The sequence below is a fragment of the Lepisosteus oculatus genome, chromosome 4 (genome assembly GCF_040954835.1).
Source record: "Lepisosteus oculatus isolate fLepOcu1 chromosome 4, fLepOcu1.hap2, whole genome shotgun sequence".
Taxonomy (NCBI): domain Eukaryota; kingdom Metazoa; phylum Chordata; class Actinopteri; order Semionotiformes; family Lepisosteidae; genus Lepisosteus; species Lepisosteus oculatus.
The window spans coordinates 50,885,634-50,912,664 of NC_090699.1; the positions used below are offsets into that span (position 1 = coordinate 50,885,634).

A 27,031-nucleotide genomic window follows, 5' to 3' on the forward strand; every position below is an offset into this window, starting at 1 on the left:
TGCTGCTCATGTCAAGCTTTATTTTTACCTTATTGATTTGGATGAACAAATCAAAATACATAATCCAGAATTAAAAAAAGACTTTTCAGAAACATAAACACAGTAAAATTGTCAATACATTGCATATTTCAACACGTTTCATGAAGGCAGACTTCAGTAAGGATGATCACAAATGATCGGTGCTACAAATGCACTGGAGCTGTCAATAACACTCTTAACGTTACTATTGAGTGCACACTCTTGACAGAAAGTAAAATTTCATTAAGTTAAGAACGAGCAAAATAAAATATAAAGGACATCAAAAATGCCTACATTAGTCTTTTTTTCACCCTGCAGAAACAGAAATCCAAGATGGCCATTACATTACAATATCCAGTCAGTACTGAGCCTGAAGCTATTCTGCACACACACAAAAAGCAGAACTGAGCTCCTGTATGAACAGAAAACAGTCCTAGTTGCCGGAATGCATGTTCACAGACAAGAGCACAGTGTATTTGTTCTTCGGTCTCCTGTCAAATGTGTTTCATGTTCAGGAATCCGCACTGAAAGGTGATAGTGCAGCACTGGTTGTGTTAAATACAAGAGCTGTAAAGTTTTAAAGAAAGTTCACCCTGGCTTTTAAACATGGGTCAGCATTTGCGAAGGTCCATTTCTGCATAAGTGAGCACACAAACCCTACTGCCTGTTCAAATAGTCTGGAGCTTTCAGAGAGGCAGCTCCTGACAACAGCCCAGCAGCAGTCTTGTTTGATCTCCAGTGTTTTCCTTAATCTGGGTTGTCAAGGTTCGCTTGTTGGAGGCTGTTTACTTTACTTCTCCTACAAAAAGTGTTTTTTCTCAGACAATGACTAATCCAAAGACCAAGGAAAAAGGAATTCTGCCAATGCAAGATGTTAAAGCCGCAGTTGCCTGCTTTTTCAATACGGTTTAAACCAGGTTCTGCTAGGCAAGGAGTATTTGGTAGGGTTTTTTTCTCTTAGATTTTTTTTTAGGTTTTCTGTGTGCATTTGGGTTTTTTTGTTGTTGTTTGTTTTGCATTTCTTAAACCTGATACATTGTGTTGTGTATTTTGGCATTTCCTTGAGGTAACACTAGTAAATATTTGCATACAAGAAATAATATACAATTCTCTATACTTGACAATTATTAGAAACAATGTTTAAACTTACATCTTTTAAAAAAACACCCAACACTGTTAAAATCTTCTTCTATCTGTTCTTGGAAATTTTAAGGTTGTAATTTCTTAACACTGTTTCTGCCTTACACTTAGTCTGATTTATCTGGAAAAGTACATCACGTTGGCCAAATAGCAAGAATAAGTATTCTGAATATTATTTTATTGTTTTGTCAAAAATGTCTGAACTCCCCTCTAAGGATTTTTAAAGGGCGAACGTAATATTCAAAGGTAAAAAAATAAAATAAAGTCCTAGCATACATCAAAATATTCTACCTAAGAAGAATGAAAAAACAAAACTCCTGTTGCCTCACAGTTCTGTCCGATTGAATTATAGCATTGTTTCCGACTGAAGGTTTGCTTTTAAAAACATTATCAACGCCAAAACAGGTCTTCAGCCCCTTAATACATATTCTGCTTAAACTGGTATGAATATCCACGTTCATGTAAGACAGTATTGTGTTTCAAAAACTTAATGTTCTTCCTGCAAATGATACTGCGTGAGAATTCGTACTGTACCGCTGACAGACTAGTCCATGTACAGAAATGAGATTTTTATTTTCTAATACGTTCCAAACCTGTTAGACAAGTATATACCACAAGCTTTAAAACAGGAGATATCATGCAATATGTACAATTAAACACTGTAAAACACTTTAACTACCAGAGCCATATTTCCTATAAAGTAATGTATTGTAAAGCAAGGGCCTTTATTTAAACTTCTTACGTACAATAGTATGTTTTAACAGTGTAAAATGTGCGCCATTAGCCATTGTCAAAACATTTCCGAATGCGAAGAACTTTTCCCCAAAAAATCTTCAAGGTGAGGCAGTTCAGTTATATTTTCCCTGATGTTGGTTAAAAGATGTTATCCCCAACTGCAAAAAAACAAGCGATCAAAATAACATTTTACTGTAAATAAGCATGAGACAACTACTCAAAGCAAGAATCCCCCCCTCCCCAAAAAAAACACTACACGTTTGTTTCTTCTCTATATGCTCATGAACACTGAGAAACTTCTTCTCAAGCAATATATAAATACGAATGGGCTGATTCATTATAGAGAGCTAACATTCACTAAATCCCTAAACTGAATACATGTATTTGATGTACTTAAGTATAATGTTTAGCATATGAATGCGTTTTTATTACTGCATTAAATGTGTAATAAGTAAATGCATAATGCTGCCCTCTTTCATAAAACTTCATAGTTAATCTATCAAAGAACATTACTAACTTTCTGATCTGAAAACAACTCGGTCGAAAGCGTAAATTTACGAAAACGTGAGCGAAAACTCTACATTCAGTTAATAGTATTTTTCTCCGAACTTAAGAAATGCGAAGATGAATTAAATAGTGGTGATCGTTTTACAAGTACAATTAAATAGATGATGAAATGCGACCAATACCGAATTGTTTAGGACAGCATGCATATCCAGACTACGCGCTTTTACCAGATATACCCCTATCCAACTATTAAAGGCATTCTCCACTTCTAATCGCACCATGTTGACAAATGTTCGTGTATTGAAACACTCACGCTCATGGCTTAAAAAAGTTATAACACCCTACTCTGATGAATGCAATACAGAAGCATAAGCGATGTCTGCGGTTTTAAAAGTTAACACGTGGGGAATTAGACGAACTTCTTTACTTGTAGCCCAAAAGCAAATCACAGCACCCACCACCCTACCCAGCTCTGTCCAGTGTGTGCTTCTAAAGTTAGGAAGTTACGGTTCTGCGTGCAACCCATACACGTTTATTATTAAAAGTTCATTTCACTCCCTACATGCCTAGATGACACTGTTTGTGAACATTAACTTCGCTTTCCGTGCCCAAAGGAATGAGAAAAAATAAGATCAACTTGGTAACTTCCCCCCAAAAAAGTAGGAGCTACCGTATCGATAGCAGCGCTACCATTGTCACGCTCAAGAAAAACATCGCCCCTGAACCCCTGCAACAAAGAGAGACAGACAAGTAGTCAGTCCGCTCTCATGCAAATTTGTTTTGGTGTTGTTTGTTTGTTTGTTTGTTTCGCCATCAAAAACAATAACAACAACAAGGGGGCAAAGCGAAAAACAGGCAAACTAAACGAGCATGCGAGAGGGGAAGCCGGCTCTGTGTTCTTACAAACGAGAGTAACAGAAGAAAATAATTTGCCAACTTACCGAGTATGAAAAATGGTTGATCAACGCAGAAGATAATTTGCTGGGCTTGTAACAATCAACTACACATGCGATCTTGTGTACCAAGAAAGCATGCAACAACCACACAGTAAATAACAATATTACTCCGCTTGGGGGACTAACTTTAGCTGCAACAAGCAATCTCTGTATGGCTCACGGAAAGCACTGTTTCCGAGCAAGAATCCAGAGTTTCACACCGCGATCTGCCTCGAATCTGAAGCCCAGCTCCTTGTGATGATATTACATTTTAATGCGCCTTGAAAGAAAAGGGGAATCGCGGATTTGGATGTTGTTATTTTTTGATGTTCCAAGTCCCTGACGTCATATCCACCTGCTGGGTAAACAACATTCATTGCAGATCTTCATTGAAAATCTAGAAAAGAAAAAAAATGACGGGGACTCAGTTCCAATTAAAATGACAACATGCTTTAAAGTCGAGCCGTGAACATAAATGCGTTTATGGAAGTAAAAAAAGGGGAGGTGGTGGGAGACATTAGTGAAAAGCGATTGTTAAAAAAAGTGAAAGTGCCTAAAAGCTAATTACAATTGAAGCAAAAAGCAGCTTTCTTTTCTTTTTTTTCCCTACACTTTGTCCAATGAAAGGAGGCAAGTTCGGGAGGTGAAAGTTCACTAGAAGGACAGACCCATGTGCAAGGAAGTAGAAAACAGTGCCAATTCTGGGTGTTATTCGAGACTGGTGGAGAGATACATGGCATTATTTTAACACCATCTTCAGGAAACTATTCATGATGTTTCAGAGGGGTCCGCCATGAAAAATGCGGGGGTTAAGAGGATGTTTATTTAATTTCTGTAACTCGGCAAGAATAGGAAAGTATGCAACTTCCCTATTAATAGTCCGGCTTTTTTTGGTGTTGAAATGATGTAGGCGGTTTCTTAAGCAAGGTGAACTATTTGATACATGTTACGGGTGACTGCGTACAGAACTGTGAAGTTTAATCTCTTTAGCCAACAATAATTGATATATCATTTAGTATTTTTTTAAATATTACTCATAATGCATAGGTATGAATCCGAGAACAATTTAAGAATATTAAGTTGTGTATTCAGGAATGAGTAGCATTCGGCGTAGCAATGTTCAATTCAGCAGTTTCTTATGCAAATTGGGTTACTTGCTTTTCCCCATTCAATATTGTGCAGATTAAAATGTAGTCTCTACCCATGTTTGAAATATGAAACATGATGAACATATGGATAAATCGGTCGTACTCCTTACAGCATCCACTGTTATGGCACATTACATCGAAGGCAGAAGAATAAACTTCGTAGGTGTGAAGTCATTATAACATTAATTACAAATTACTCATTTCTCCCCCTAGAAGAAAATGATTGTGGGTCGGTTCAGTAGTCCGATTAGCGCTTGTCGATAGCGACATTAATCTAAAACTCAACTAAAATATTTTTGAGTCTCACTGTCCTTGATCAAGGACTGAAAAGCACAGTTCATTTAATTATTAAAAGACGGTAAATTTATTATGGGGCTACATCAACGAGAGCGAAGTCTCCCTCTTAACTTTCCTGCAGTACTATTTGTAGGGTACAGAGCGCCACCTTTCGATTACAGTGTAACCTGAGGTAATACTTTGCAGTCTAGTATTCTACCGTTTCCAGCGCAAAATATTTTTTTCTTAAAAAGCGGAAACATGTTGTGCCTTAGAAATTCAAAAGTCATTACGCTCCTCCAACTCAAAATATTTATTTTTTATATATATGTACAGACATAATATAGGACATTGTTTTTACTATAGGTCTTTTATTTGAATTGAAAAATTGGTTGACTATTATCTAGTATTAAATGGCGAGTTAAACAGTTTCAGAAATATTATAGACCATCCCCACAAATGTTAGCTAAAAGTACAAATCAAACTGAAGATGAAAAGGTTTGTTGTAATTTGTGGTATCATTTTGCTGTAACCTTCAATGAATGTTTCCTCCTACGCCTCTGCTGGAATAAAGTGCTCTGACCTGTCAAATGTTGGATTTGTTAGGGCACTGTGTGTGTTTCATTGATTAAATCTTCTAAACATAACTGAGTGAAACACAATTCCTTGAAGTGATTGTCATAATAAGGAATTATCCATCACTTTGCTTGCAAAATCAAAGCCTGTCCTAGCAAGAAAAGCATAATGGTTATGTCTTTTAAAAATGACCGTGTCTTAAATTTTCCATCGTCTTGTTGTTCATGTGGAAAAGTATGAAGGTTTATTGCGTTAAATATACAATAAGACAGTTCTGCTGGCCTACTTTCTGAGTGTTGATCACAGTCTCCCTTTTCCCTTCCTGCTATTTACAAAGTAAGACTTCTTGAATCTCAGTACAAGCATGATTATTTCAACTTGGTACATTCATCTAGGTAGAATTATACTAAAAGAAACAAATGCGTTGTTTTCAGGCCCTATAAACAAAGGTATTGTTCTGCTGCTGCAAGCAGTGAAGTAAAACCCTAACTCATTCAAGATTAATGCCGATGCAGAAATTATCCAAGATCAATACTTTTTTTTATTGGTGTTATTATCACATTACCTTTTGTCTTTGGAGTTGAAGACTATGTGCAGACTGACAACGGGAGTTGAATCTGGCAGTGTTGAGATTTAATGAACGTTCAATGTGAAGGATAATGCTGAAGTGCAGACAGCATAAGTGAATACCACCAGCCAGGCCCCACATGTTTGCAATCTCAGTTGCATAAGAACCACACCGATGCCTCAGCACGCCTCGTCATGTTCTACACCTCCTGCCAAATGCCCGGTGCGTGTTTTCGCATGTTTCTGTGTTTCTGGACTTGTGCAAACATTGCCCCAGCTTCTCCCATTTGTTCGAGGCAGTGTCCACAACGAACCATCAAATCATGGAAAGGATCTTGTGCAATGCTCTTTGGGCTTGTATTCATCTACCAGTCATTAACCCCTTCAAAAACCCTGTATGATGTGATGGGTCAGCTGAGTAAATTCTAACAGAACAGTGCTCAGTGTTGAGGCCATTGATGTCTTCAGTTGTCGCAGTAAAGTTCTGTGATGCCTGTTTAAAAAGCACTGTATGAATGTAAACTATTGTCTGTTGTACTGTATTGTACTCTTCTATAGTACATGGCAGGACTTCCACCTAAGTACTGCTGTTCTCACTTAATTGAGTCTGAATTAGTTGAGCCTGCTGCTGAACGTTCATTAAATAATTAATGATGAGCTGAGACTTACCGTGGAATGCAATGCAAGTCCTACCATTGTCTGCCCACGTTCTAAATGGCTGCTTTTACAGTGGGTAGCAAGCAGTCCCTATTTGACACTGGTAAGATGAGAGCTCAGTTATTTCAGTCCAAACAGCTTTGAAAATTGCCGAATATATTATATATTTTAGCTCGCAATATTTCAGTGGATATTTACCAGTTAACAAACTAATACGGACATGCCAGGAACATTTTGTAATGTTTGAATATTTATAAAAAGATAGCATTACTAGAGATTTTAACAGAACCAGTTGTATATCCATAAAAATACATATAAAAACTGCAACATAAAGTACCTTGTAATAATTGATAAATACAAAACCAAGACTTAAAATGTAAGGAATGTCCCATGCCTTTTATTACAGAAAAAAAGTTGCTTACTTTTTTCCGACCTTCAAAGAGTTCAAATACCCAAACTATATGGAAATGAAAAAATAAATTGTTATATATTTTAATTCTATCCTTCCACGCCTCCATTGTATCTTTCAAGATCTGCAACTCTCAGCTTTTGCATTTACTTTCAGAAAATGCAAAGCAAATTTTGCTCTTGATCGGAAAGCTTTGAAGATTACCATGTAAACCACTTGCAGTATGGCAGCTGAACAGCCCAGGTAAGGGTTTTGATTGCCTACAATGAATTTGAAATCACTTTATTTTTGTACTTCCAGGAAACAATGAAATGTTGAGAGAGAAATGTCCCACGCAGCCACCCCTGAGACCTGCCTGTGCAACACAGACTCAACCTTTCTAAAGCAGGTTTCACAAGAAAAGTCAAACCAGAAAGCAAATGTGAGTCTTGCACACTTCAGAACCAAATATCTCATGTTCTGCTTCCTGAAATGGTTAGCTATGAACAATGAAGGATTTTAGTGCCCCTCTAGTTGATAAAACAACAAAAAAAATATTTTTTCACTAAAATAGTGTAGGAATGACGCTTGTGATTTATATAAAAATCTCACAGTAACAACTATACCAAAAGGAACAAGCATAAAAAACCCAAGACCAACATTGCATTTAGGAGAACCTTTCAGTTATATTTTCCATTAATTGGGCATGTAAATATTATTTGTGTCTCATGTGTGTCATGAGAGGCTCTAAATATGCAACAAATAAATCCTGGAGCTTATAGGATTTGTTACTTATTAATTGCCTTTGATTAAACATATATTTCAACACAAATGCATAAAGTATATGCAGACAAAGAGTTTCTTTGCCGAAGTGTCATAACAGAATTTTGACAATGGTTAAATGTCCAGCACAAAATTAGTAGCATTTTAACTTTATAAATATCCTAAATATGATAGAACTTGGAGTTCTGACCTTGATTAGTCAGGATCACTTAAAAAGTCAAATATATTTCCTAGAGTGCTGTTTATTTCTGTTCAGTGTGCATTTGAAAACATTGGTTAATCCAATCAACATTAAAAGGAATCTTTGCCTTGCAACAGAACCAGTACCAAAAATAGGATTTTCAGAAGTTAAAATGGCTCCTTTCCCATTTAAAATGTGTTTAATGATATGTAGATAAATGCACATAAAAAGACGAAGAAGTCTGAAGTAATCTACACATTTTACAAAATTACCGCATGGCATTAAAAGCAATATTCTGTGTGTTGGTATTTAGAAAGAAAAGTACTAAATAAAGTGAATTAACCTACTACAGAAAGTTCAAAATTACAGTAAGAAAACAAGAGCACTTCCCTGTATCTTCATAAACTCACCTCAGTTTGCAAATGCTGTCTTGCTTAAATGTTGTATCGGGCATATTTTATAAGTATGTTGAAATTAAAACTAGAGACTGTTACAGAGTACTCCCTGTATGTTACAGGAAATATGAAAGATAAATCATAATAAACTATGTGAATAATGATTCCTTTAAAAGCAATTAAATACAAAATGAAAATTCAATAGAACCATTTGAATTATCTCCTTGCTTGCATCACACTAGGCTGCCCAAGAGAGCATAACATAAATATTTTTTTTGTCTGAATCATTTTTGACATCCTGTAGGTATGACTTTATAGATGCTCCAGGATTAGGCCATGGGTTTTGATAAAGTAGGCTTTCTTTTATAGAAAAGAAAACTAATTGAGGATTGCTATCGGTTATGTAACATCCTCTTTATACACATTCACACATACAACAAAGTAATTAGCTCTCTGTTAATTAGGTAATTAAGCAAATGCAGAGAATCTACTTTCAATTTCCAAAGGGACAGCTTTCAAATTATATTGTACCACTACTGCTCAGGGCATACTGAAATATGGAAGAACAATGGTAATAGATTACTGAATGTTCTTCAGTGAATTTAATTTACAGTAAAAACAGTTTTCAGTTGTAAAAAAAATGTAAAGGTCACTTATGAAATTAAGACAGTGCATGAAAAATGGCAATACAAACAAGTCTTGTATTTCCTTTTTGAATCAGCAGAAATCTAACAGCCACAAAGTAACAACATTTAATATCACTAATAATTAAAAGGCAAAATGTACAATTTTAAATATATAGCAATTCTATCCATATTACTGCTGATGTAAAAGCTTTTTCACACGCAGCGTCAAGAAAGAAAACATTGTATGTATATACTACATTTTGCTCATTTTACTAAAACTATATAGATAAGACTTTATTGATCCCGAAAGTAAATTGAGGCTATATGTCCATGATCAGAAAGGTGCTTACTCCTGGTAAAGTTTGTGACAACCCAGCAGCTATCCTTGAATCAGAGGACATGAGGCAAGACTGCACACTGGACAGAGCACACACACACAACCTAGCATTTATTAAAACCGAATTACTGGAAATGGGCTTCTACAAAACACTGTGAAAGTGAATGTCTGGGTGTAGTTCCTATTAGTGACACTGGGTGGAGACAAATTAAAAAAACTGAAGCTGGGGGGGCTAAAATTAAAAAGGCAATCTTGCAGACAATCATTAATTTTATGTATCAAACCTCTAACACAGTTTTTTTTTTGCTTACCAAATAAAGTATCTGACCCCATTTAATTTGGCATTAAAATGTTGGGACAAAAATTTGCAAAATTACCAAAGATAATTAAAATACCTGCTTCTACAGTATGTGTGAGTGATCTACGTTCACAAAAAAACATGACAGAAAAAGAATATAGGGTTATATGAATCCATAATTATTATATATATAATATACATATGTTTTCCAAAACAATCTCACCAAAATATGAAATCCAAATGAACCACTCTTCTTAGAAATAAATAATAATCCAAATCGTACAAAGAATAATAATAAAACCAGAAATGACTTCCCTTTTAATTTAAATGAGAACAATGCTGCTTTAGTTTGTGTCTTGAGATTTTGTAAAGAGTTTCTGGAAAAAAATAAAAACAAAAATCTTCAATCCTCATGAAACATTACGATTAACAAAGCAAAATGTTTAAACATATAGCTTTAAATTTCCTAATTTATATATATATTATATTTCTTTAATGAACAAAATCCACAGAATACAATAAGAAGGGGGAGAAATTCTAACTACTCAAGAAAAACTAATCCATGACAAAAATCCATGTTTCTTAAAATATTTTAAATAGTGAAAAGGTGTTCAAGGAAACTGAACCCACACACCCATTACATTCTACTCTCGTATGATTTACAGAGAGGATTGGGAAATGAGTACATCCATTTCCAAGGTAAAATAAACTGTACTGTGCCCTTTGGTCTCTAGAAGAGAATGCACAATGCTGTAAAGAAAGCACTGTTTGGAGAAGTAAAAAACATTTAATGTGGTTATACATCTATAATGTAACTGTACATAGCATTACCCTTAAGTAATCTTTGGCAACATCCTTCACATTTGAGCAAACACTTCTGTAGCCAAATATTCCATCTCGAGATCTTCTGGCTTCATATGCGTGGTGTTCTCCTTACAGCCTTATTTCCAGGACTTGTTAAGGGATCCTCAATATTGTTAAACCAAAAGAGATTTAGCAGATTTTTACTTACTGATGCTAATATTGCTGCTATTAATGCAATGCAGGAAAATGTATTTTCTGCACTTTATTTTAAAAAAAATATTTTTTAGTTGAGTGGCTAATTAGCTTTTTTTTCTTACGTGCCCCTTGAGATTCCTTTGTGTTGTATAAAACCTGAAAAAAAACCTCTTGCAGTGTAAATAAGTTCACACATTTTCCCCAGTGATTACTACTCGGGGGTTCATATTTAAGTTTTGCATGAAGATGTTTTCTCAATAAAGAGAGGCTTGCATATAATGTACTTCTCAGAATAGAAATGATCAAATTGGTTTTAAGTGTGGTAAATTTAAAAATACTTTCTGCTAAAATACAGAAAGCATTGCAGTTCAGACAAGTTAAAAAGGGAAAACCAATAATTCTTTAAGCAGTATAAAATGCCTTAAAACATCAATTTACTCCATGTTTTTGTGTAACAAGTAGTCTTCACTTAAAATGGATACAAAAGCAGTACATCCTAAGCTCCTGTTTCTTCACCCATTTTGATACACACTTTACATTAAACAAATCATAACATTTCATCCTAAGTCATGATTTAATCATAGGATAAACGTACAATTGTAAACACGGTTAAGTATTAGTTTCTCTCCACGTCACTGCAAATTCATGAAAGTCCTTATATTTAATGAAATTTTAAAAAACAAAAGGTGAAAGTAAAGACATTTTAAAGTCGTAAATTTTATTTTTCCGAAACCTACAAGCAAAAACGTTTCATCAAAAACTAAAGTTCAAATAGACAGCACATTCTATAAGGCTCAAACCCTAAGAGAACACAAGGCACCATTCTGTTCTGTAAAAAAAAATAACCAGTATGATAACTCCAACAGAAACCACTATCATATTAAAGACAAAAATCAATTTGTGTATTGTAAAAGGATGGTTTAATAAAAGGATAATTGGTGCATTTGAAAGAATCGCTTTTATAGCTTTATGTGCCAAACATTTGATTTTGTAAAATATTACTAACATAACATTGTGCTTTAGTGCATTTTCACATTGATAGACCTGAGATACAGAAGAACAGGCCTCATGACTGACTTTAACCAACCTTGACAAATGTATTTGGATAAAAACGCAACATTCGTGGCCAGAATACATTTTAAATAGTATGGATTTCTTTAAGAAACATTTTTGTAGAACTTCAGACTGCACAAAAACAATACAAAAAAAAACTTAAACCTGTCTACCACTGTTCTTAAATATACACTTGCTGAACGAGAATGGGGGTCTAGCAATAGGTCTGGCAGGACAAGTGTACATTCATATACTCTCATGCAGCACTCTACCATACATGTAAAACATCACCTCTTTGGTTACAGAGTAATTAATGTACAAACTACCCCGATTTGTAGTCATAATACAGGCATTTTGGAAGTACATCAAATTATTTTTTAAAAAGTAATGAACATTTATTAGAATTTGCAATACAAGTGTCTCCAAAAACATTTGAAAACCAAACAAGTAAAAAAAAAAAGATTACAGCAGAGAGCAGACAACAAAAATGTTCTTCCGGTTGCAGAAAATGTAACAGAAGGAAATGGCAGAAGAATATGACCTGCATTATGAAGTACATGATCTGGGTGAAGATGTTATCTTGGGGGAGTTTCCAGTAAGGTAACCTATTTATTCTACGTGCAGCACACAAAATAAGAGGAACTTTCCAGTATAGATCATAACCATAAACACATAATATGTAATATTCCTTAAATTAGAAAATCCTCATATTCATTCTATATGCGCCACAAATTGTCACAAGTGTCATTATCTGTTCATCTTTAAACATCTGCAGTTTTACATTTTTTGTTAATAAAGGATATTTCACAAATTCAAATATATACATAATAAAAGGGTTAGGTTTCAGCAAACTTTGTGTCAGTTTTTAAGGCATTGAACATTAGATGCTACATGGCTCCCACAATTAGGTAATGCAGTCTCAGGATTAAAAAACAATAATTTAGGTGAAAACTAAACATGGACAAACCTAATGGACTATTTACAATAACTACATAAGGAGTACTTACTGGTGTCAAAACCTCCAGTTGCATTATGAGATAGCTTTTTAAACTTCCCAATATCACAGCTTAACAATGAACTTACTTCTGGTCTGAAAATCATAGCAGTACACTTGACATGAACTAGAAAATCATTAAGTGTATATTGAAGATACTGTTGAAAAATATGTACAATCAATTGGCACCACACATAGAATAAACCGATATACCATACTGTTAACACAGTAGACAAAAAGAAAAACCCATACAGTGCAACTGAAATAATGAAAACCAGTGCAGTGTCTTTCTTGAAATTAAAAGAAGCTGTGAAGTGAACTGTTTTCATGGGACCAAGGAACTATCCACATTATTGAACACTCTAGGAATGCTTATTAAGATTATTTATGATTGAAAGCAAAAAATGCAAATGATTACAGATCAATTAAAAGAAGCAGATTCTGTGTAATGTGCACTTCTGGTTTAAAGTGTTAATTGTAAAACACCCCTTGGATATCTTACATTGCAAACCAGTAAAAACTTTTCAGTAAACTGTAGATGAAGAAAATGCCAAATGAAATAATATCAAAAGCACTTAAAATTCCACTACCTTTAAGCATCCAAATTGAATAAAAGCTTTAGTTTTCTCCAACTGCTATTTTCTCAAGTTACTGCAGTTAATGAACAAGTGAAAATATGAAACATGCTTTCTTTTGGGATTTGGATTACAGGATGAAGTTATTTAAAATATTTTTGAACCTATCTTACACTTTATCAGCAGAGATGGTTGTTTTTCTTATTTTACCACAAATCATTTCAAAGTAAAGAAAAAAATTCTACCGTAGTGTGTAGGCTATGAAGAAGTCCAGTCTGGTTTCTAAGCTCAACTCACAAACAAAAAAGTAGATACACGTCAAAATAGAGAGACAGTAGTGAAATAATACTGTAATTACTTTGTAATCATGTGATATTTACACTGAAAAACATGTAATTACATAAATAATTGTATAACCAATATTGTAAATGCATTACGTACATTTTACTTCAGCAATGTGTATTACTTCAAGTTTAAATGTGTATCTACATTTTTAAACATTACCAATATTGCACTGTAGTTACACTTTTTAATACATGTAATTGCACGTAATAATCCTATGACTGAACCAGAAATCACACTGTAAGTGTAAGCTTATAGCATGGTATTCTATATTTGCAACTCGTTTATGTTAATAATTACATAATGCTGTTACACTATTGGTCATCTGATTATGTAAATAGATGTATTTCAAAGTGTAAATACCACATAAATTACAGGGTACTGTAATTACAGTGTTAATACATTGTAATCAATGTCACGGTATTTTGAAGTGTATCCAAAAAACTGTAGATTTGTACAGGACATTAATGTCTTGATCGCCCTCCTTCAAAAGCGTGATGCTCCTCATGAGCTGAAAAACAAAATAACATTCAGTTTTAAACTAAAAGAACACAAATATTTAATTTTAATGCAAAGATAAAACTAATAAATGAAATACAGGGTTACATTCATTTTGCAACTTTCTGTATAACTATATGTTCACCCTGCTCATTTTATAATATTTTAATGGGAAATTAAGTAGCTTGTTAAATGTTTCATATTTTTAAAAAGCTTCACATTTTTTGCTTAACAAGAATCAGAATACTGTACTTTGTTAAATAAAAGCATTTAATGTGAGACATTTGCTTCACAAAAGCCAAAACCTTTGTGGGAAATGTCAATTTAAATTCCACAGAAATAGATAATGCTATGTTCAATATACTTACGTTTATAAAATACAGCTTTAAAAGATATGTGGGGGAGAAGCTCATGGATCTTCCCTAAAATATTAGCTTCACTTGCAAAAGAAGCATTCACGTTCCATACTTGAACAACGTCTTCTCGCTCCCGAACACTAACACTGACACCAACTACTTCATCTTCTAGAGAGAGAGAGATACTGACTGTGAGCATTGTATCATTTCAGGTTCACTGTAGTGTGCAATCACTCATATGATTATATGAGTTATACACTCATATCATATTGTGTCTGAATTCACAAAACTAAAAAAAACTCCCATAACCTGCACCGTTTTTGAAATATCTTCTCAAGTGGTCTGGAGTGTGGCTGGAATTTTACGGAATAATGTTATTTCAACATTTTTGAAATGTATACAAATACAACATACATTTGTACAAATACAATATGTGTTGACAGTAAAATAATTCCATATATACTAATAAAATATATACAATTGTATATATATATAAATATATATTTTAATATATATAAAATAACAAATATAATACATATTAACTATATATATATAATATATATATAAAAAGTTTTAAATATAGAACAGGAAATATCTATATAAGCCACACCCACCTCTCCTGCTACAAAATACAACCTGCTTACAGGATGCACAGGTTACCACGATGATGTATGGTTCAGGCCATTCAAAACCCAAAACCCTAGACCAACACCCCTCATAACCATCACATTTATATTACTCTCTTATGAAACAAATGCCATTTTAAAATGTTATTTTTCTTTTACCTGATGCACAGTAATCAGCAAACTGTTCCCCAATGGTGGCAAGTAACAATTCTTTCCAGACTGCAGCCTGAAACAAAATACATACAATAAACACTTGTTTTTTATCCACGTGGTTAAAAACAAATTTATAAACAAATATACACATACAGTGCTTTCTTTGGGAACTTTCATCTTCCAAACCCCACCTTTGGCATTACTTTCTTCTTCCCTAGAAAACAAAAATTACAACAGAGAAAATGTTTCAGACTTCCAGATGGTAAGTTTTATTTATGGCTTAATTGTTAACTATTTTTAACAATGTCAGCAATGTGCTGGGAAAATAAGTTCAAATTCTATTTACCTTTCTAGTGCAAAAATGACAATAGTGCAGAAGTCTTACCAAAGAGGTCGTCTTTCCCCACGCATTAGGTGATAACTACACCTCAGGGGCAGGTTTGTCACTGGAGGGATGTTATTGTAGACACTCCAGAAGCTCTAAAGAAAGATTTTAATGGTAAGAGAAAGAAACAAATTCCAATTTGTTTTAGCTTCCTATTTAAAAAGGTTCACAACTTTGTGTACAAGCTGCTTCATATACGACTATGTAAGAAATGGAAAGATATGTTTACTTTAAAGTTGGTTTCATCTGAGCACCACAGCAAACATTAAAAAAACGTCCCTGTTGAGTTTAGCTTGTGCTCCAAAGTTTTCTTCTGACAGTTCTTTGACTCACACATTTTGAAAAAACACTGCAATGAAGTAAAGCTCTACCTCAGGTTTCACAATTGGTGTTTTTAGTAAATGTTAGCTGTTTTTCTGCTTGCTCGTTTGCTATCCTTTTGACTTATTGTTTCTATTTAATTAACCATTTTCTTACTGTTTGCACACTTTGGACCCCCCCCTTGAAATCCACAAAGAGTTACAGTGTCTTAATGTACTGCAGGTGTTTGCTGTCATTAACATGTCATTAACCAGGATGATGTAGATTAAAATTAGAAGACAGGGCAATTTACTATTAGTTATAAAAGCTTTTGAGCTTAATTGTTCTCTTGCAAAGTGGTAATATGTTGTGTTTCTTTGTAGGATACACTACCTCTTTTGGAAATGACAACTGTCTCAGATCATCTTATTTTAATGCTCTGAGTCACAGCTACCGATTTTCAATCCAGTGGAAGTAATCAGAAGGAACTTTCTGCCTACAAGCCTACATTCTGAATGTAAATCCATTCATTCCTTTTTATTTTTGTGACACACACAAACGTCTAAATTGAATTTCAAATCGGAACACTTGCAGAAACACCTTCGAACCTAATAATCCTGCCCACCTATTTGCTCTTACTTGAAATACAAGATATGGGCGGAGCAGTGGCTCTGTGGCTAAGGATCTGCGTCTGTGGCTAGAAGGTTGCCGGTTCAAATCCCGCAGCCGGCAGAGGAATCCTACTCCGTAACCCCAACTGCTCCAGGGCAGACCCTGCGCTCTGATCCCAGGCTCTCTCCCTATCTGTGTGTCTGTGTGTCTCATGGAGAGCAAGCTTGGGTATGTGAAAAGACAATTCACATACAATGCAAGAAATTGTAAAGGGTTAATAAAGTGATGTTATTATTATTAATATATTCTTACCTGCACTGTCTGTACCGTGTAGATCTTTTTAAGGTTGGATTCACACTCGGCAGCCGTTGTTCCAGGTAATGACCTAAGGAAAATAAAAAATCGTCACTTTACAACTGTTAATTAGCATAGGGCAATTCTGTAGTCAGTGTAGTCCTGGCTATACTGTTGTGGTATTTAGTGTAAACCTTCATTTGTCATATGTGGCTCTGCAATAAACGAGAATGAAATTCATGTAGTGTGTGCTTCGAACAATACTTGACTAAAGCATCTCAAGTTCTGGCACAACACCACAGAGAATCAGAACGATCAAACTCAAGAGAAAAATACTGATATTACAATGTCATTCTAACTGATTTATAATACTTTGGTATTTGTAATACTTGTCAGTACTGGTTTAGAAAAATAGCCTAGACAACATATTAATGTTGCAAGGAAACAAGAATCCCTTATTTAAAGAAAATGATCTACTAGGAGAAAACAATGCTTTGCTAGGAATACTTTTTTCACACTAGGGGGCAGACTTGTGCACATATTAGTTGCGCACAAAACTGAACTAAGCAAATGATGAAAAACTTTTCTTTTTCTTCCTTTACAATATAACACAAGGTGAGTGAACACATTGACTTAATGGGTAAGCGAGGACAGTGTCATTTAGGATGTGGAATGTTTACTGTCCAGATATAAATAGGAAATGCCAAATTAACTACAGTTCACGGGAACATGAGATATTGATTTATTGATCAATCCAGTTTGTTAACAAGAGGGAATTCTCTTCTAGATAAAGCTCTCAAACACTCTGGGTGCAATTTCAAAAGACTGAAAAAAAAAGAAATCACAGGTTAAAATATTGGAGATCATCTAAGCCAAAAGAGGGGAACTTAGTGATCTAGAAAAAACAATTAAACTAGGGCCCATTACACAGATACTACCTAGATCCATCCATTTTCAGTCTGCTGTTCCTGGTAAGGATCAAGGCAAGAAGCCAAAGTTAAACCTTCAAAACATGGACTAGCTAATGCATATTAGATTGAGGTCCAGCAAGAATATCAGTCAGAATGGAAAACATGGGCCTGGCCTAATTATCTCAAATACTAAATTGTAAGCCTTTAAGTGTGCTTAAGAGGACCTTACCTTTTTTAATTGTATGACAGAGTGCTCTGCAACACCTACAGTACATATTATTAGATCATCAAATTATTAGATCATCAAATATACCACAAGAGGGTGCTAATAAAATGTTAGAAACAAGAGTCCAGAATTCACTAGCCTCATATTATCATCTGTAACGGCCATAACACTACTAGTTTCTGAAGTACACTTTATGTCTTACTCACAGGGCTCATTATTACTGTCTACTTCGGTTTTATCCCAGGATGGTTTTCATGGACATTCTAAGGGAAATGTACTGTTGCGTAGCTTCAGTTGTCGGTCTATCTTCATCACAATACGCACAAATCCATTCCTCACACTTGTTGTATTGCATCTCAAAGGAAACCACTGTCTACCACCAATGAAGTGCAGCACCCCACCCAGACCACGCAAGACAGCCATGGTGTGTCAGCAGGCCACTAAACAGCAGTTCAGATGGAGATATGAGAAATAACCTCTTTTGAACTGTAAAGAATCTTCAATAGGCCAGACTGAAAAAACCTCATGTTGATTCAGTCAGGACTTCTCTGCTCTTAGAATTAGTACCATGAGACTTCAATAACCAAGCACCCAGGAACTGAAATTTACATCTCACTCATGGCACCTTCTATAGCACAATGTTCCTATCACCATAATGGGGCACTGGCTTGAAAACTCAGGTGGAGAGAGAAAGGAGCCATCTACTTTTCTACAAAGTCCTAGAACTTACCCTTACTGGCATGCCAAGGGATTTTTAGCAGGAATAAATGACTAATAAACCACAAAGAAATTAAGTTACAAAAGAAACAATGCTTGACTGTTCTGAAATTCTCAGCAGCATGCTATCTAAAGCTAATTGGTGTAGAAAAAAATGATTCACTTAGTTTATTTACTACATTATTTTTAGCGGGGCTAGTCTATTATTTTCACAGGAAAGCTCGCAATCTTTTTTTCACCTCAGAAATATCGCTAGGCCACACCCTATGCTATCACTAACTGTGGCTGAAAAGCCGATCAACACATTTGTGTTCGCTCGAATTGACTACTGTAATGCTCTACTCGCTGAGGTATCTTAATCTACTTTGAACAAACTGCAGTACTTCCAAAATTCGGCAGCCAGAATCCTGACCAGGTCTAGTGCAAATGATCACATCACTCCTATCCTGGAGTCCTTGCACTGGCTTTCGGTCAAATTCCATGTAGACTTTAAAATCCTCATCCTCACCTGTAAGGCTCTGCATGGCTTGGCACCTCAGTACCTGTCTGAACTATTATCGCCCTACTCCCCACCTTGCAACCTTCACTCTTCTAATTCTGGTCTCCTTACTGTCCCCCAAGCCCATCTACATTGTATGGGTGACAGGGCCTCCTCCTGTTATGCCCCCAAGCTCTGGAACTCTCTCTCCAAGGATATCAGAGAGTCAACTTCTCTAAACTCCTTCAAATCCAGACTCAAAATCTTCTTCTTCAGAAAAGCCTTTACTTAACTGGTTCCATTCTTCACCCCTCTGCTTTTCTTAGTACCACCATCCACAGTCTCCTCTGTAATTTGAAATTGTGTTTTATCTTGTGTATTCTTTTTATTTATTGTTGTTGTCATTCTGTAAAGTGCTTTGAGAAGCCACCTTTAAAGGCACTATATAAAATAAAGTTTATGATTATTACAATTCATGCTGCTGCTTACATTTTTCACTGTTAATTGTCAAGTCAAACATTTTGGACAAAATTGCAGTTACTAGGAAAGCAAAGTTAGATGTTTGCTCACTTCAGCACCTTTGGAAAGATTTGGTTTTGTTCAACATCAATACCGTGCTGTTTGTGCTCACTGTTGTGATAGAGTTGTCTGTTACACATCAAGTGTCCAACAACAGTTTCAGACAAAACACACACTTTACGCAGAGAAGTCTGAGTCTATCAAACATGCCGTAGTGAGGTACAGAAAACAAAGCATTTTTACTAATTGCTGTGGAACTCAACGTTTCAGGAAACATCTATGAAACAAACTTGAAACTACTGAAAGAAATCACAGCATCTCTATCACAACCTGCTGAAAGTCTGCCACTGAAATTTGACTGGTTGAAGAAAGTGGCATTTTCACTGCTCTTAGCATTTGGATACCATACAAATCCTACATTGAAATGTTGTTCTCTGTAATATTTATATTTCAAAGCACTGAAACTCAAAATTATTTTAATGTGACATTGTTTTATGTTTGAAAATATTCTTAAGAAAAATAAAAAACTGCAATATGCTGTTTGCATAAGTATTCAATCACTGTGTTGCGGAAGCTCTAAGTTTACACAGGTGAAAAACAATTGCCCTAATGAGGATACAATTGCCTTACAATTTGGCCTCTACCTGTGAATTATTAAATAACTCCCACATTTTCTGGATAAAAACCCCACAGTTAAGGGATCATTAGTCAGGTTGTGAAGACTAAAGAGCATTCCAAAGAAGTTAAGAGAAAGGAAAACAAATGCATAAATGAGGAAAAGGGTACAAAACAACATCCACGTGTTTGGATGTTCCAGTGGGCACTGTTGGTTCAATTATCAGGAATTGGAACCACTACATCAAACCACTCAGACACTGCCTAGAAAAGGTTGCCCCTCGCCCTGCAGTCCATGTGGGTCCTAAAGCCCCATTATAGTGACGGGGACACTATACTGTAAAAAGGCGCCATCCTTCAGATGAGACGTGAAACTGAGTCATTAGAAATCTCAGGACGTTCCTCGAAAGAGTAGGGGTGTTACCCCGGCCTCCTGGCCAAATTTCCCATTGGCCCTTACCAATCATGGCCTCCTAATGATCCCCATCTATGAATTGGCTTCATTACTCTGCTCTCCTCCCCACTGATAGCTGATGTGTGGTGAGTGTTCTGGCACACTGTGGCTGCCGTCGCATCATCCAGGTGGATGCTGCACATTGGTGGTGGTGGAGGGGAGTCCCCATTACCTGTAAAGTGCTTTGAGTGGAGTGTCCAGAAAAGCGCTATGTAAGTGTAAGCAATTATTAATTATTATTACCTCTGTGAACAGGTATTGTCACACATAATGTCAGTTCACTGTCCTACCTGGAGCTGTTAGCAACTGAACACCCAGAGACTTGCAATGCTGCTCAGCAAGGGCAAGAATCACACTGAGAAGTGCATATTATTTTCTTGATTTTAGATATGATATTTTTTTATTGCTCAAAATGCAAATGTGAGTATTATTGACATTAAAAAAGTATTTACTGCATGCAAATCTATAAAAACAAGTGCATGAGCTAACTCTGTCCATAAAGGTTGATGACCCCTGTCGATCCTTTCTTTTAAGATGGCTGCGGCTCCGTAACAAAAGTTTATGTATAAGCAAGCTGATGTGTATACATCCCAGTATGACAGGACAGCAAATGCAAGTTTACTCAGCTTTAGAAAGCAATCATAAATTGCCCTGCGTTGTGTTTGTCTTTTAAAGTTTTCACAGAAACCTTTAGCAGTTCATACTATTTGAAAATTACAGTTCAAGAAACATTCTGATCAGTACAAATTGAGTTTATTGATAACAAACAAATTGAAATAGCTAAAAATGAACTAAAAGCCAAGGCCAAGTATCTGCAGACCTTTTGCAATGTACGTCTAAATTGCAGAAACCAACAACAGGGTACAGGAGGAAGTAAACGTTTACGCAGCGACCTTGATCTTCAACAGAAATGAAACGTCTTTAACTCAATGAAACATTATAATAATAACAATAACAACAGCAACTCTATAACTTAAACAACATATATTTATCACACAATGATTTTTTTTTTAAATGCCATTTTTACTCCTAATTTCTCTTAAATGCCACATCATACCTGCCAGCTGAGACTGGTACCAGCTAGGAAACACACTGAAATAACAGACCTATTTAATCATTCATAACTCAGCTGGAACAAAACCTTGGGCACCCATAGCTTTCCAAAACAACAGAAAATTTAGTATAGAAGTCTGTCACTTCGTAGGAGGGTGGGGGTGACTTCCAGGACTACAGCCATTTAACCACTGCAGGTGGCCTTAAACTACTTTCCTCTACAAAGAGGATTCCATGTAACAGTGTGACATAAAAGCAACCTGATAAGGCCTGAAATCTGAAACAGTAAATAATTTATGTTACTTCAATTTTAGTGCATGCAATAAGAGTTTTGAGTGTAATTATAAAATGCAGATATGGTGCTAAAATTCCACAGAACAAAGCATTCATAGCTGAAAATCTGAACAACCCCATCTAAAAGACTACAGCAGACTGAAATGTTAATACTAATTCAGACTAACAAAGACCTACTTTGTAGATTTAAGTTTAATTTGATGCAAATGAACACAATGTGAGGACGACCGAAACAATGCTTAAGACAAATGTAAAAGAAAATGTATGCAAGCTGGGATAGTGAAAGACCATTATTTGTCCATTTATCTATTGGTTCTGGTTTTGAGTGACTGTTTTTCATCATAACACCTCTTTAAAACTACCAAGAGCTGGATCGATTTGATGATTAAAAACAGAAACATTCATCATCGTGTAACAAGAGTGGTTTGCCTTACATTCATATCTTGGCTGCACTGCTTATTTCATCTGTATTTGCAAGAGAAACACTGCTGACAGGAGACATTGATCACTCGTTCCCAAATCTGTTTGGTCTTATTTTTCCAACTTTCTAGCTATACTCATCTAGCCTCCAGTGTGTCTTTGAGCTTTTGATTTTCACCACATGTACAAGAGAACTGATGACAAACATTTCAACATTAAAGTTCTATATGCAGGCACACTGTCTGAAACACACAACCACAGCTTTTCAGATTCAAACAATTGATATAATAAAAGTATCTCAAACACAGGTAAAACTGTATACTTCTGCACTCATTGGGACACAGGTTGCTTAAATAATAGTAATTTCATTTTAAAGGTAGGTGTGTTGGTACTTCAATACAATGAAAAGCAGAAGCTACAGTCAATTCATAAAGCCAGGTTGTACTGAATAATGTGGGCTTTAGATCCCATGACTCAGTGATAGAAAACTGACACTGAGGTTTATAGGGAGTTCAGAGTAACAGAGGAAAATATTCTAGGCAAACAGCAGTACTGAAACATGATGCCTGTGCAATCAACAGACAAAAACAAAATCAAATCCTGGACACATTCATCCCCCAGTGTCCAAAGTCATAGTTAAAGATTTTGAAAATGCAGAAAAACAATACGTCAGCTCTGTCTGGTGTTGTTTCACATTGCCCTCTGACAACACTTAAGATTACCAGTAGTGTTACAAAGACATACTTATCAGTATTACATAAAACTTTAAACAGAAAGTTTAAAATATTAACAAAAACAGTCTGTTAAAATATTAAAGTCATACTTCAGGCTCTGTTGCAAAACATAAGGAAGTTAAGACATCAACTTGTTTTTTTTTCTGAAATTATCTGAAAGATTAAGTATGTTGTCTGAAGATGTAAAAAGACTGAACTTCTATGAGCACCAAAGTTGACAAATTTGGGAAAATAATTTTTTAAAGTATCATTATGTGGATTTGTAAAAGTACAAAAAAAATGTATTTAGTATTTTGAAGCACACATCAATGTTAGCCAACACTGAGGGACAATTGTTGCCAAGTGGCCCAATGATTATGAAATAAAATTATTATTAGCAGCGGGTAGCCAAGTTAACTGCCAGATTTGAAGCCGACTTGGAGGAACATGTAAAATTCCACATTGAGAAGAAGGAAGAAGAAACAAGAATCTGTGGCTCAGCTTTTGAACTCTCTTCAGGTGTGAGACGGAGAGTAAATTGGCAGGGATACGCTTCTCGCAGGAGAACAAAGGACAGAGAAGACGAGAACGGGCACACAGGTAAGAGAGTGTCCAAAACAAAGGGAGATCCTGAAGAGAGGTGTGAAAAGCTGAAATCTGTATTTAAAAGGATTTAAAAATCTATGGAGATGATGCAGTGTGCCACACTAAGCATGACATGTGACTGTTTTTTGTCCCCCCTAGTTGGAATGAAAAGCTTCACATCTAAAAGGCTAAATCAAAGCAGAGTTACAGACGAAGCATGGAGAGGTTAATATCATGCTGAATGGTAAAAAGAGAAGATTCCACAGTCGAACCACTGCATTTTGTTTTATGTCTTTTTGTTTGTCAGAGAGGACTCAACCTCTACTTGACCTCTGCAGCTTGCATGCTGAGGGATCTAGTCACTACTTAACCTCTTTAGGATGCAATTATGGCCAAAGAAAACACAAGCTACACACACACACTAGCAAAGCTAGACTCAGAAAAAGTGTACATATTCAGCTAGACTGAAGAATTTATTTTCATCATGAGAGTCAAAATCAACACCGCATTATTGGCAAGACAAAAAAAGATGTGGTTACAAATTGTAAAAAGCACATTATTAATTCATAAGGCAATATGAAAACAAGAAACAGAACATATAAGCACAAGTTGTATCGTCTTTATGACCAAGAAAAGAAATTCCAAAACAATTGGAAGCCTGTTTTCTTTAAATGCCAAAGGAGGGTTATTAAGAAAATTCAAGAGATCTCTTTTAGTAAGTTACCGTTTAAACAGAGAAGCATTCATGCCACCTAGAAATAGCAACCAGCCTGACATAAGAAAACATCAGCACATTTTTGCCATGCTAATCTCGAATTCTCTGCTAACCTCATTCCCCAAGATAGACGGTACTTTAACATTATACAAGGTACAAAACAAATTAAAAATGATTAGTAAAAGAACACTGAACTCGTGATTTCTGACACTTTTTTCACCAGTTGAAGCAACTTTGCAGAGTCATCTTCTGTCCAATCATTGCAAATATTTTGCAAAATATACAACTACATGTCCATTTTTTATAGTAGAAATGCAGTTATTGACAGAAAAGTCAAATCTTTTGTTTTTAAAAATTATTTTAACTTTCAGCTTTAACATGCATCACATTCACATTACAGACTGATTTTCAAACTATAAAAGTTCTTCAAGTCTTTGCTAGTTGCACAGCAAAAAGCATAATTATTTTAAGACTTCAAGATAAGCACTTTTAAGATCATAAACATACAACGTTTTGTCATCTGACCGATTTATGATCTATAGAATATTCATAGTCAAAACATATGAAGCACTTCTGGATCATGTGGTCTAACTTCATCACTGAAACTAAATTCATCAGATAATTTAAAAACTGGCTGAGGTCTAGATCAAGGAACACAATGGACTAAGCAGCCACCCCTCGTTTGCAACTTTTCTTAAGTGGAAGGACATACTAATCCAGCAAGAACAAAATGAAAGGTTAATTAGAGAGGCTATGCATCTTGCTTGGCCAAATGTTTTTATAGCCTTTTGGTTATAGCCTTTTTAAATGAAAAGTCTGGGGGGATGGCAATACAGAAAAACAGAAGAAAATGGTAGCAAAACGTTATAAAAACATAAAATGTTACAAAGAGGATACAAACAAAGGAGACCAATTGGCCCGTATAGCTGTATAATGGTTGTTAGCAGTCTAATGACACAGAGATCCTGAAAAGAAGCAAGAATATCAGCTTCCACACTGCTGTGGTGGTTGCCCTAGATTCCCCCCAAACTTCCATGTAAAGAAGTTCTCCTAGTTCAAACCGCTTTCAGATCGTTTCCATTGGAGTCCTCTAGTTTATCCTTCTCCGGTGATGCTGAAGAAGTTTAATGGGGGTGACTCTCGCAGCACCACTGGAGCTCGAATTCTTCAATCGGTTACCCCTCATAGACCTCTTTTTCACACTTCCATCTTGCCTAGGAGTCCAGGGCATAGCTCAGATCAGCTTGCCCGTCTTTCCTCTTTTCCCAATGCGAAAGGTCCGACTTCAAACCACACAGCCGACACTGGCGAAGCCAGGGGATTTTAAATCGGGCCTTTAAAATAAGAAGGGTGTGCCAGACAGAATTCTGTAAATGCTCTTTTAACCATTTAAACTTGGACCGTTAGAGCGTCTGCGTCGTATTTGCAGAAGGTCCTAATTAGATCAACTTACTAGAAACGTCCCAGGTACACAATTTAACAGGAGAAAGCACCAGTTTTTTTTTTTCAAACCATCTTACAAAACTCACGTTACGGTATTCGAGTAAAGCTGCATACGTGCAACAGTTAAAATTAGTTCTCTCTGCATGCCCGAATAACGCACCATGTCAACAGTGTGCTGACAGATTTAGGCTGCATCCTTTTTGATTTATAACGTACTTGCAATACTCTGAAGGCTTAAGAGCATTTAGGCCTGAGTACATTCTTGGGCTTGCCTAAAAGCACCCCAAAACAGTTCTCGCTTCATGAAACGGGACTCGGTTTTGCGTACATTTTACTGACAAAAGCAAAAACGAAAATCGAGCTACAGAAAGCTTACACTAGTTTCATCGGGGACTGGCATGTTAGGCCAGCACAAACTCAACTGAAACGAATTCCCTTCTGTTTGCGCTCCAAAGTCCGATTTTCACTTTGAATTGTTGTTCGAGGCACTCGCACAGGAAAACGTCGATTACACCGTTAAAATAGAAAGCCATTTCCGACTCACTTATCCAGCCAAAAAGTCCACGGAGAATGCAGAGGGAGCGCTGTGCCGTCCTCGTCGTTGTTCGTGATGTTTTCCAATTCCGTCTCGTCGATGTGAATGTTGTTTTCCGGGTTGTTCGCCGGGCTGTTTTGCGTTTCTGCGTTCATCTGCAGGTCGGGAGCTGCAGGAACCGCCATTTTCGCTTTCTTTGCACTGTGTAAAACCAGTAACTGAGAGTTATTTTCACAGTGAGAGTAATACTTCCACGTCCGGAGGTGCTGCCGCTGACTCACCGCCCGCCTGCCGCGTCACCACCACAACAACGGCGCAGTGACGTCACCCCTCCTCTCACCGTGCGCTCCTGGCTGAGCTCGAGCCACCGGGCTACAGAACGCAGGCTGGGTCGGGGGTCGTCGACATCCTCGCATTGCATCCGTTCGTGAGGAAGCTACAGTACGTTCTCGAGTGACAGAAGACATTTGTAGGGTTTTTTTCCCCACCACAATGATATGCAATAAACGGTGCGCATGGACATCAGTGCAGTTGTACCGCATACCACTAACATCCCTTCCAACATTCCAAAACACACATTGGAAGCATTTCACTCCTTT

General features: G+C 36.1%; 2 protein-coding genes across 11 annotated transcripts in view; both read right to left on the reverse strand.

Moving 5' to 3' along the window:
- foxp1b (forkhead box P1b) overlaps nucleotides 1-3,880 on the reverse strand; it is a 195,338-nt gene extending 191,458 nt beyond the window's left edge. For 6 of the 10 annotated variants that reach the window (XM_015347192.2, XM_015347197.2, XM_015347198.2 and 3 more), the window contains exon 1: nucleotides 3,342-3,880. The gene's annotated coding sequence lies outside the window, so the exon portion shown is untranslated. The remainder of the gene's footprint in view (nucleotides 1-3,341) is intronic. The other 4 variants (XM_015347201.2, XM_015347200.2, XM_015347205.2 and 1 more) reach the window with 2 other exon arrangements.
- Nucleotides 3,881-11,263: 7,383 nt separating this feature from the next.
- eif4e3 (eukaryotic translation initiation factor 4E family member 3) lies at nucleotides 11,264-26,750 on the reverse strand. Its single transcript, XM_006630606.3, has 7 exons — nucleotides 26,442-26,750; nucleotides 16,773-16,845; nucleotides 15,549-15,643; nucleotides 15,317-15,377; nucleotides 15,170-15,236; nucleotides 14,397-14,552; nucleotides 11,264-14,041 (listed from the first exon to the last, which is right to left on the reverse strand). Exons 1-7 carry the CDS (start codon nucleotides 26,615-26,617, stop codon nucleotides 13,995-13,997), a joined length of 675 nt encoding a protein of 224 aa, XP_006630669.1. The 5' UTR covers nucleotides 26,618-26,750; the 3' UTR covers nucleotides 11,264-13,994.
- Nucleotides 26,751-27,031: the final 281 nt, after the last annotated feature.

Excerpts from the sequence above, each read along its gene's own strand:
- eif4e3 (XM_006630606.3), bottom strand. The coding sequence starts at position 26,617 with ATGGCGGTTCCTGCAGCTCCCGACCTGCAGATGAACGCAGAAACGCAA. Across the intron at positions 15,378-15,548 it reads GGGGAAAGACGACCTCTTTG|GGAAGAAGAAAGTAATGCCA; the intron begins GTAAGACTTCTG and ends TTTGTTTTCTAG. Across the intron at positions 14,553-15,169 it reads TGCTGATTACTGTGCATCAG|AAGATGAAGTAGTTGGTGTC; the intron begins GTAAAAGAAAAA and ends CTCTCTCTCTAG.